Here is a 12,790-nt window from a genome sequence, read left to right on the forward strand (position 1 = left end):
AGTTAGTGAGCTGGAGAAAGAGGGTGAGTGAGGGACGATCGTCCCTTCATTCCCTTCCCAAGAACTTACACTGATATCATTGTTTTCCATTTTGGAAAGATGTGTGAGCACAGTTTTAATACTGCTTTAAACTGTCTTTCTGCCATGCCCAGGCCTACGCTGCCCCTCCGACTCTCAAGATGAAGCTGATGAGAATTCTGAGGCGCCTCAAAAGGTCTGCTGGCAGGCGGCCATCTTTAAAGTGGGCGATGACTGCAGACAGGTCTGTATACTCTGAAACATCATCACTTAAAGCAGGGGTGGCCAAATATACTTCCAAGGAGGATCCTTCTTAAGGATCAAATGACCATTTGGAAACTTCCTGGTTCATTATCAAAGTTTTTACTTCTGACGGAGTCTCTTCCTCATCTGTGTCTGACTCCGGTTCAAACATATAGGACTGAACACCACTATTTTCCCTGTCAGTCATATTGCTTATGATGTCTAGTTATCCGAAGCAGAGATGTCAAAACTACACCCCATTCTGGATACAGGGCTGGGAGCACCAGCTCATTTGCCTTTAAAGACACACACAAAAATGTTCCATCTTGTCTCTCTGGTGTTAGGACATGCTTGCTCTTCAGATCATCGGTCTGTTCAAGAACATCTTTCAGCTCGTGGGTCTGGATCTGTTTGTGTTTCCGTACAGAGTCGTGGCCACGGCTCCTGGAGTGAGTGTACCTCGATTTTACCATGATTCATATTGGTACTGGCCTGTTACTGTGCCACTTACATGCATTACCTGTATGATTCTCACAGTGTGGCGTGATTGAATGCATCCCAGACTGTAAGTCACGTGACCAGCTCGGCAGGCAGACAGACTTCGGCATGTACGACTACTTCAGGAACCAGTACGGAGACGAGTCCACTCTGGCCTTCCAGAAGGTGATGAGCATTTCAAAGCCAATGACTGCACCGTGACTTGAGTGAACTTAATAGATTAACTTCCTGCATGTCGATGCATCGTTAGTCATTTCTCTCTTCCTCTCTCTTAAAGGCTCGATATAACTTCATCCGTAGTATGGCCGCATACAGTCTGCTGCTCTTCCTGTTGCAAATCAAAGACAGACACAACGGAAACATCATGCTGGACAGCAAAGGACACCTCATACACATCGGTCAGTTGTGCTGGCTTCATGACTATTTTCAACCCTCTTTCTGTCTCTTACAGTTAAACACTGTTTTTGGTTCTGCACCTTTAAAAGCCAATCCACACCTCAAATGTTTATTTTATATATGAAAACTACAGTTTAAAAAAATCACCTGAGAAAGGTGGTGCTGTCATAATTGTATTTTTACACGGAGATAGAAAGGTCTATTACTAAGATCAGTTGACTTCAGCACATCTTGTTGCATTATATGACTATTATTAATAAAAGTGTATTTTTGGACTTTTGAAAATTTAGATTGTGACATTTTTGTGTGCATGTGAATAAATAAAGGTGCATTTCTAGTATCAACATTATTTATACTTCAGGCCTTTGTCTTGTTGGATGAGAAAAACTAGTTTCATACCTTGTGGCCCACATCTGGTTTTTGACCATTAAAAAACGGGTCAAATCTAACAATTTACAAATAGAGCCACATTGAGAGCCCCATATCTTTGGGATTTAACCATATAGGGCCTTACAAATGAAGATACAAGAAGAACAGGTTGTTCTGAAGCTGAATCTAAAAGGATATTAAGATATCTGAAATACTTCTGGAGTTATAGGCACCCAAAAACACAAAAAAGGTGTTTTTTCCAGTGTTTGGACTGACACCATTGGTGTGTATTGCTTGTACAAGGGTTGCTGAAGTCAGCTGATTTTAGTAAAAGTAAAACCCATCTCTGTGTAAAAATAAAATAATGGTACTTCCACCGTACTAAGCTTTTTTTTGTTTTTGTTTACCTGTAGTTCTGCTTCAAAATCATAGGCAAAAATATTCATTTTGAACCCCCGATTCATTTTCCCGATTCGTTTCTGATTCACAAGCTTTTGATTCGATATTGATTCCCATGCGTACATTTCATTTATAATGTCCACTTTGCTTACATATGAAAGAAATGTTCTTCTAGATAATGCTGTTAATTAGGTTCATTACCAAAATATTAATTTGACATTCTGTTTTATTAGCCTTTCATAATTTTGGTCACGTTTTAGCTTTTTATCCTTTTTCTCCCCAATTTGGGACACCCAATTCCCAATGCACTCTAAGTCCTCGTGGTGACGTAGTGATTCACCTCAATCCGGGTGGCGGAGGATGAATCCCATCTGCCTCCGTGTCTGAGACAGTCAACCCGCGCATCTTATCACATGGCTTGTTCAGCGCGTTACCACGGAGACATGGCATCTGTGGAAGCTTCACAAACTCCAGGGGTGGTAGCCAGCGTAATTTAGAAGTGAGCTACCCAGGCCCCCCACATTTTAACTCTAAAAAATAAACAAATCAATGAAGATGTAAAATTATCAATGGAAAGGAGGCGGCGAGAACCGGCTTGACGATATAAATAATGGTTTAATGATAAACTTAAAAGAAGACACAAACACACACATAACAGGACATGTCCGTAAACAATCTCTCTCCCCCGCATGATCATCTGCAGTCGACCTTTATCCCTCGGAGGCTTAATTAGCCTAATACTGGACCGGGTGTGTAGGATCACGACCCAGCCCCACCCTCCGCCCAGCCACATTATATTACATTACAAATAAAATAATTTGTTACATGCATAATTTGTCCTATTTACAAGTATTTGGAACAAACTGGTACTGTCTCTTTAAGAAAATGTCTGTAAATGAGTGCATATTAATGAGAGACGACTCAAACGGCTTTACTGCATCCGTGCAATTCGTGATTAGATTGAAGTGTTTATTTTTGATCAACAATTGACTGTAAAGAACAGAAAGGTTATTAAAAGAGACATTATTCAATAACAAATGGATTGCGTGGATCTCGTCTTTGGACAACACCGTGCTGAACTTCTTCCCTCTATATTACACAATGACTGGTGAGCGAAATCTGAACATTTACTAGCCAGTGGCTAATCATAGACATTTTAGCAGATAGCATAGCGCAAAATTAAGTTGCAAATGCGAGTGATTTCAATGTTCAATGGTGAAAAAATCCAGTTTTTCTCGATATGTCCCCCATTTTGTTTATTATTGTTTGCAAAGAGAACTAATTTGATGAAACCTCGACCAGTCTCATAACAGTCAATTCCTGCCAAGAGATGAGTTTCATGGTTTATATATTCTTGTGTCTCATAGACTTCGGCTTCATGTTTGAGAGTTCTCCGGGTGGAAATCTGGGGTGGGAGCCCGATATCAAACTGACTGATGAGATGGTGATGATCATGGGTGGAAAGATGGAGGCCACGCCCTTTAAATGGTTCATGGAGATGTGTGTGCGTGGGTACTTGGCCGTGAGGTGAGATCTTAGAGAGGCTCTTCATTCTTTCAGCATCCTGAGAGATGAATTAGGTGAGACGTGTTGAGACACAAGTCTGTGTGCAAATGCTTTGGGAGAGATTTGGCTGCCCTCTGTGGGCGACTCCAGTCCTCTGCAAACCACAGAATATTTTACGATTGCACCTAATGAAATGGGGTTTGTTTTCTACCCTTTCTACAGGAAATGTGATTTTAACTTTGAACATTAGTGGCTTTTATTAGTGAATGACTTAAAACTCTCTCTTCTGCATTTCTCTTCCGTATCCCAGGCCGTACATGGATGCTGTCGTGTCATTGGTCACCTTGATGCTGGACACTGGTCTGCCCTGCTTCAGAGGACAGACCATCAAACTCCTCAAGTATGTTACTGACTATTATAGGATAATATAAAACTCTAATGTACATTTTCTTCTTTTGATATGTTGATAGCTGTATGACTGTTCATTGTGTTTTGCAGACAAAGGTTTAATCCCAACATGAGCGAGAAAGAAGCTGCTGCCTTCATGATCAAAGTCATAGAGCGCTGCTTTCTCAGTAGCAGGTACAAAACATCACTTTTGCCAGTTAATATTTAAAGAAAACATGAAATTTAAATAGGCTCTCTTTGATCATGACTGTTTTGTCAAAAGCTGATTTTCTATCAAGCTGAATTCACAATTCAGATTAAAAGTAATGTCCAGCAGCATCAAATCACTGTCAGTCATGTTAAAATAATCTGACTCTATGTTCTGATTATCATCGTCCCATGTGTGTCAAACATGTTGAGTGATCCAAACATCATCTGCAGCCTGAAACTGAACATTTGATCAGATTTTAGGAGTGAATGCACTTAACTGCATAGAGAGCTATAGGATGCTCCCTTGCTCCCTATGTAGTGAATGACTTAACCTCAAGTGTGCTGTCTGTCTGTACTGGTCTCAGAACAGTTAGAAATGCACCTTATTTTCATCCCAACTCCATATAAAGCCTCTGAAAGACACATTATCAGCTTTTGCATGAATATATTTAGTCTCAATATGAAAATACACTGTAAATATATATGAATGCATTAACTAATGTTAATTAATAGAACCGTACTGTACAGTGATAACAAAATAATGTATATTAAAATGAAGCGAAATGACCCACAGATGTGTTAATGTTGAAAAATATTCAAAATAACAATCTAGGTTTTTTTAATTACTTTTGAGGGAACGTGGTCCTAATTTCCACATATGTGGACATCATGTTTATCAGCAGCTGACGCATGAAAAATGAATGAATTTTTAAATGCAGCATATCAAACGAAACTAGAGACGCTACTCTTTACAACCAAACAGGTTTCAATCAAAACACTTAAAGAGGTTTCTTACCAGAGGCGCTTTTGTTTGGGATGCACCCATAGCAGCACTTCCTGTTTATTAGCGTCCTGCTGTTGTGTAACGTGACTCGGTGCAGCAGAAGTTTAGCACTTAAATGACAGTCAAGAGTCTTTTAAACAGTATTCAGTCCGTTTAAATGTATTTAAAATATGCGATGTGTTTAGCGAAGCCAAAATACAACGTCCACACATGTGTGGACACGGGGTCACACGAGGTTAAAATGAAATAAAACTACCCGAGATGCAGAATGGCATTAGATATTGAGTGTTCTTTTCAGAGAAATCGAACAAAATAACAAGAAAAGACTATAAACTAAATCAAAATAAACTAGTTTTACCTTTGAATCACATTTTTATTTCTTACTACTCCATTTGCACATCCTGTTAGAAGCATAAATGTTGCAAACTTTTATTAGGTTTCTCTGCAAACGGCATTTGGCTTCAAGTACATTCATTTTGTTTTAAGGGTGTTTCGATATTTTTACTGGAAAACAAGACAAATATATACATTTTTATTTGCAGTTGAACCAACAATAACCAGGGTTGAGAGGGTTACTTTTGAAATGTATTCCACTACAGATTACATGCTGTAAAATGTAATTTGTAATGTATCCCGTTAGATTACTCAAGGTCAGTAATATAATCTAAATACTTTGGATTACTTCTTCAGCACTGGTGGATTTTTTCACTTGTTTTGACTATAAAAACTCTGTCAGTACTGTAAGACAAAATACACATGTTAAAAACACATTCTCTGAAAAACCCAAATATCTCATGCAGTGTTGTTTCTAAAACAAGATCAATCAAACTGATCTTGTTTTAAGGATTTTTAGATATTTTAACAGGAAAACAACACAAAAACTATTATCTAGAATATGATTTTTGCCCTAATATCAAAGGTCTTAATAGAAAAAAATAAATTATGATCCAACGTGAATTTTCTTGATAATAATATGATCGTGTCTGGTAACATGTGCATGTAAAATAGCTAGAAATAGCATATTAGCTTAGCCTAAAGCTAACAATTTACGCAAGGTTTATTTCTATTTCTTGTGCTCCAAACGTACTTCAAACGTACTTCTCTGTCTGCTCGTATGAATGTAACACATCATAAGAAAGTGTTTCACCGCTGTTCAAATGCACTTTGGATCGGATCATTTATATGTATAAATGTTTCCCGTCTGAAAGGAATTAAATATTAAATGAAACAAATGACAATAAAATGCAATGTAATCTAAAAGTAATCTTTTTGGAATGTAACTGTATTCTAAATACCAATTATTTAAATTGTAACTGTAGTGGAATACAGTTACTTATATTTTGTAATTAAATACGTAATCCCATTACATGTATTCCGTTACTCCCCAACCCTGCCAATAACCTAGCACACTTTTCACAGTATAATGAAATCCCGGCCATATTATTTCCTGTTGAATATTTGGTTTCACACATTACAGATTCACTTTTTCATGTTATCTTTAACTTTGCTGTCAAATTTCTGCACTTTTTAATGGTAAAAATTCACTGAATAATCAGTCCCACCAGGATTTCCCGGCACTTTTTCCTGATTTTTGCGCCCCAAAATGACTTCTCTCAAATGTTGCGATTTCATTTATTTTTTTTCATCATTATATACATTTGTAATTGTGTTAATTACATTATAATTGCAACTATGTCATATTTGAGTGCATAATAACTGAATATGCAGTTAGCAAGAAAGAATTACACACAAAAATAGGCTACCATACATTTAGGTGAAACCTGTGTGTATTGGAAGACCCTGAATTATTTTTGTTTTGAAATGTTCTGCCTCAGACAATGCAAGAAAACGTAGTTTCTTAGTCTAAGTTTAAAATAGACGTGCAATAAACCTGTAAACTAAAAACATCAGTGAGGATTCATTAGGCCTGTTGCAATTATGACATTGTCTGAAATATGGCCATATATACACAAAAACAATAAGAGTTCATATATTTGAGCATTTATGGATAAATTTAAATTCCACAAGTGCTTCAATCAAATATGCTTCATATATGAAAATGGCCATATTTTGGTATATTCTGTATGTATAAGTGACCTTTTTATATCAGTAAAAAACATCAAATGTTCAGCATGCATTGCCATTTTCATTTTCAAAATCGAATCACGTTACTACACAACTGTTGGGGATTTTACGTGAATGTATAAACACAGGATTTGTGTCTCATTCACAGCACACGGGGTGAAGATTAAACGCTAGCTGTGATGTATGTGGCATGTGTTACATTTCAGTGTTAATGTGACTTCCTCTGTTCTGTGTTTCTCCAAAACAGGAGCAAAACCTACGACATGCTGCAGTATTACCAAAACCAGATCCCGTACTGACACCGGACTTGCACGTCCTCCTGCGAGCCGTCTCTCTCTCTCTCTCTCTCTCTCTCTCTCTCTGCCATTATCGGTCTATTAGGATCCATAAGGATGAGCACTTTATAGATTTGAATTATTCATCCACCCTGATCGCCTCGTCTAGGTGTGTCACATCCCGTCGGGCTGCCTCCGGGCATCACTGTATTCAAACGCTGCATGTATGTTCTCGGATCTCCCTTTAAGGCATTTGCCATGACGGTTCGTATTTGCGTGAGTTTTGACATTCCGTTCCATACGTTTGGATACATCCTGTAACTCTACTTGAATCTATACGTCTGGGTTTAGTTTGCGTCACCCAGGAAGCCATTTCCAAGACGATCGCACTGTAGATTACGTGCCGTCTGCAAATGATCTGTGTTATGCAATACATTCATGTTTGTACATTGCCTGTACGTTGTGTTTGACACTGAAAGGGTGAATCTCACAAAACCTGTAAAGTATGTGATGACATGTGATGTCTGGGTCATACTTACATACTTTAAATGATTTTTACTGTAATACAAAACATCTCATTCTCATTACTGTCATGCAAAAAAAACTAAGATACATATTCACTTTTAAAGTATATTTATGCATCATGATATTCATGCATGTGTCTTTAATGCTGGTTTTAAGTATGATATGATGCACTATGCTAATGACAATTTGGGAGACAAATGTGTTGAGCTCATTGTCATGAAAGTAACATCACAATGCAAACAATATGAATGGTTTTAAAACAGGCATAATTTTCTTTATGGAAAATATAATATATATAATTTTTTTTTTCTCTCTCTCTTGATTTTTGAGTGACATGTGACCTTAACATGTTTTTGTGAGATTCAGCCATACTCTGTGTGTTTGACTGACTGTGTGAGATCTTCAGCCGAAAAAAAAAAAAAAGTCATTTTACTGATTAACAGATAGCTGGTGATGTTTAATCATTATACGTGTCATTTGCACGTGTTTTTAAAAGCTTGTTTGGCTTTAAGAAAAGATGTAATTTCATAGTGGTCGAAATGGGGAAATGAGAGTGTTACGGTTATTGGATAGGTTTCATTTTGTCGGTGGGGTTTACAACAATAGATTTGCTGTATAGTTGCAATTCCTCAATTTTTTTTTTGTTGTCTATTTTCACTTTTATTTATTTTTAGCAGTCAGTGGAAGAATCATGCAAAGAAATGTCCAGGTCATATTTCATGCTTAAAGGAAATATAAATAAATATATATGTACTTGTATTATATTGAGAAAGTGAAAAATATTTCTAGAACCATTTAAGATTTTGTTTTGAGACATTATTTTCATGACAATTAAGCACAAGTTTCATCGTCAATGCTGATCATTCATCAGCTCAATATAGGTGCAAAAAAATACTGTAATTTAATATTGAGTATAAGTACTATATATATATATAATGCATGTATATATACTGTCTATATATGCGTGTGTGTATATATACTGTCTATATATGCGTGTGTATATATACTGTCAATATATGTGTGTGTGTATATATACTGTCTATATGTGTGTATATATACTGTCTATATATGTGTGTATATATACTGTCTATATATGTGTGTATATACTGTATACTGTCTATATATGCATGTGTATATTTACTGTCTATATATGCATGTGTATATATACTGTCTATATATGTATGTGTGTATATATACTGTCTATATATGTGTGTGTATATATACTGTCTATATATGTGTGTATATATACTGTCTATATATGCATGTGTATATATACTGTGTATATATATACTGTCTATATATGTATGTGTGTATATATACTGTCTGTATATGTGTGTGTGTATATATATACTGTCTATATATGTGTGTGTGTGCATATATACTGTCTATATGTGTGTGTGTGTGTATATATACTGTCTATACTGTATATGTGTGTGTGTGTGTGTGTGTATATATACTGTCTATATATGCGTGTGTGTGTGTGTATATATACTGTCTATATATGTGTGTGTGTGTGTGTATATATACTGTCTATATATATATATATGTGTGTATATATACTGTCTATATATGCATGTGTATATATACTGTCTATATATACATGTGTATATATACTGTCTATATATGTGTGTGTATATATACTGTCTATATATGCATGTGTGTATATATACTGTCTATATATGTGTGTGTGTATATATACTGTCTATATATGCATGTGTATATATACTGTCTATATATGTGTGTGTGTGTATATATACTGTCTATATATGCATGTGTGTATATATACTGTCTATATATGTGTGTGTGTATATATACTGTCTATATATGCATGTGTATATATATACTGTCTATATATGCATGTGTATATATACGTCTATATATGCATGTCTATATACTGTGTATGCATGTGTATATATACTGTCTATATATGTGTGTGTGTATATACTGTCTATATATGTGTGAGTGTGTATATATACTGTCTATATATGCATGTGTATATATATACTGTCTATATATGCATGTGTATATATACTGTCTATATATGCATGTGTATATATACTGTCTATATATGCATGTGTATATATACTGTCTATATATGTGTGTGTGTGTGTATATATACTGTCTATATATGCATGTGTATATATACTGTCTATATATGTGTGTGTGTATATATACTGTCTATATATGTATGTGTGTATATATACTGTCTATATATGCATGTGTATATATACTGTCTATATATGTGTGTGTGTATATATACTGTCTATATATGTGTGTATATATATATATACTGTCTATATATGCATGTGTGTGTATATATACTGTCTATATATGCATGTGTGTATATATACTGTCTATATATGTGTGTGTATATATACTGTCTATATATGTATGTGTGTATATATACTGTCTATATATGCATGTGTATATATACTGTCTATATATGCATGTGTATATATACTGTCTATATATGTGTGTATATATATATATATATACTGTCTATATATGCATGTGTGTGTGTATATATACTGTCTATATATGCATGTGTGTATATATACTGTCTATATATGTGTGTGTATATATACTGTCTATATATGTATGTGTGTATATATACTGTCTATATATGCATGTGTATATATACTGTCTATATATGTGTGTATATATACTGTCTATATATGCATGTGTATATATACTGTCTATATATGTGTGTGTGTATATATACTGTCTATATATGCATGTGTATATATACTGTCTATATACAGTGAGGAAAATAAGTATTTGAACACCCTGCTATTTTGCAAGTTCTCCCACTTAGAAATCATGGAGGGGTCTGAAATTGTCATCGTGAGGTTCATGTCCACTGTGAGAGACATAATCTAAAAAAAATCCAGAAATCACAATATATGATTTTTTAACTATTTATTTGTATGATACAGCTGCAAATAAGTATTTGAACACCTGAGAAAATCAATGTTAATATTTGGTACAGTAGCCTTTGTTTGCAATTACAGAGGTCAAACGCTTCCTGTAGTTTTTCACCAGGTTTGCACACACTGCAGGAGGGATTTTGGCCCACTCCTCCACACAGATCTTCTCTAGATCAGTCAGGTTTCTGTGCTGTCGCTGAGAAACACGGAGTTTGAGCTCCCTCCAAAGATTCTCTATTGGGTTTAGGTCTGAGACTGGCTAGGCCACGCCAGAACCTTGATATGCTTCTTACAGAGCCACTCCTTGGTTATCCTGGCTGTGTGCTTCGGGTCATTGTCATGTTGGAAGACCCAGCCTCAACCCATCTTCAATGCTCTAACTGAGGGAAGGAGGTTGTTCCCCAAAATCTCGCAATACATGGCCCCGGTCATCCTCTCCTTAATACAGTGCAGTCAGCCCTGTCCCATGTGCAGAAAAACACCCCCAAAGCATGATGCTACCACCCCCATGCTTCACAGTAGGGATGGTGTTCTTGGATGGTACTCATCATTCTTCTTCCTCCAAACACGGTTAGTGGAATTATGACCAAAAAGTTCTATTTTGGTCTCATCTGACCACATGACTTTCTCCCATGACTCCTCTGGATCATCCAAATGGTCATTGGCAAACTTAAGACGGGCCTTGACATGTGCTGGTTTAAGCAGGGAACCTTCCGTGCCATGCATGATTTCAAACCATGACGCCTTAGTGTATTACCAACAGTAACCTTGGAAACGGTGGTCCCAGCTCTTTTCAGGTCATTGACCAGCTCCTCCCGTGTAGTTCTGGGCTGATTTCTCACCTTTCTTAGGATCATTGAGACCCCACGAGGTGAGATCTTGCATGGAGCCCCAGTCCGAGGGAGATTGACAGTCATGTTTAGCTTCTTCCATTTTCTAATGATTGCTCCAACAGTGGACCTTTTTTCACCAAGCTGCTTGGCAATTTCCCCAGTAGCCCTTTCCAGCCTTGTGGAGGTGTACAATTTTGTCTCTAGTGTCTTTGGACAGCTCTTTGGTCTTGGCCATGTTAGTAGTTGGATTCTTACTGATTGTATGGGGTGGACAGGTGTCTTTATGCAGCTAATCGACCTCAAACAGGTGCATCTAATTTAGGATAATAAATGGCGTGGAGGTGGACATTTTAAAGGCAGACTAACAGGTCTTTGAGGGTCAGAATTATAGCTGATAGACAGGTGTTCAAATACTTATTTGCAGCTGTATCATACAAATAAATAGTTAAAAAATCATACATTGTGATTTCTGAATTTTTTTTTAGATTATGTCTCTCATAGTGGACATGCACCTACGATGACAATTTCAGACCCCTCCATGATTTCCAAGTGGGAGAACTTGCAAAATAGCAGGGTGTTCAAATACTTATTTTCCTCACTGTATGTATGTGTGTATATATACTGTCTATATATGTGTGTATATATACTGTCTATATATGCATGTGTATATATACTGTCTATATATGTGTGTATATATACTGTCTATATATGCATGTGTATATATACTGTCTATATATGTGTGTATATATACTGTCTATATATGTGTGTGTGTATATATACTGTCTATATATATATATATAGACAGTGTATATATATATATATATATACTTTTTTTTGCATCACAGTAACTACTGTACATTAAATGTGCTTAATTTTCATAAAATTAATGCTTTAAATCATTCTTTGTCTTTAAGCAAAAGATATATATTTATTTTGATTTTGGGGGTGTTTTATGACTTGGAGATTTCTTGACAGTTTTCATGAGATTAACTCTTTGAATATGAATATGGTAAAAGATTAGATTTAAAGTCATTTCTACACATAAGATACTCAAGCTTTAGTCTTAAGAATAATTTTCATTTAATGTTATGCAGATATAAGATATTATTAACTGTATAAGGACAATAGAATATAGAAGCTATGCTCATTTCATCTGTGTGTATTTATATGTATCAGCGTCTTATATATGTGACTATAAGAAATATTGGGTCTTGGAGTTTATTTCTCTGTGTTGTCTGTTTAATTAGATTATTTTTATTGGTTAGCCCCATCATTAGAATCATTGACAATCAAGTTGCTTGTTGAATTGTTTTGTGTGAAACATGATGTTATGCT

At 35.7% G+C, this 12,790-nt stretch overlaps 1 protein-coding gene across 1 annotated transcript in view; it reads left to right on the forward strand.

Moving 5' to 3' along the window:
* LOC127636216 (phosphatidylinositol 4-kinase alpha-like) overlaps positions 1-7,276 on the forward strand; it is a 44,871-nt gene extending 37,595 nt beyond the window's left edge. The window contains 9 exon segments of the mRNA XM_052116650.1: positions 1-23; positions 153-262; positions 606-710; positions 799-924; positions 1,037-1,157; positions 3,291-3,450; positions 3,740-3,829; positions 3,928-4,011; positions 7,143-7,276. The exon segment at positions 1-23 is cut by the window's left edge and continues 48 nt beyond it. Coding sequence (XP_051972610.1) covers positions 1-23; positions 153-262; positions 606-710; positions 799-924; positions 1,037-1,157; positions 3,291-3,450; positions 3,740-3,829; positions 3,928-4,011; positions 7,143-7,194 — 871 coding nt within the window. The 3' untranslated portion in view covers positions 7,195-7,276.
* The last annotated feature ends 5,514 nt before the right edge of the window (positions 7,277-12,790 follow it).

This window comes from Xyrauchen texanus, chromosome 43 (assembly GCF_025860055.1).
Source record: "Xyrauchen texanus isolate HMW12.3.18 chromosome 43, RBS_HiC_50CHRs, whole genome shotgun sequence".
Lineage (NCBI taxonomy): Eukaryota > Metazoa > Chordata > Actinopteri > Cypriniformes > Catostomidae > Xyrauchen > Xyrauchen texanus.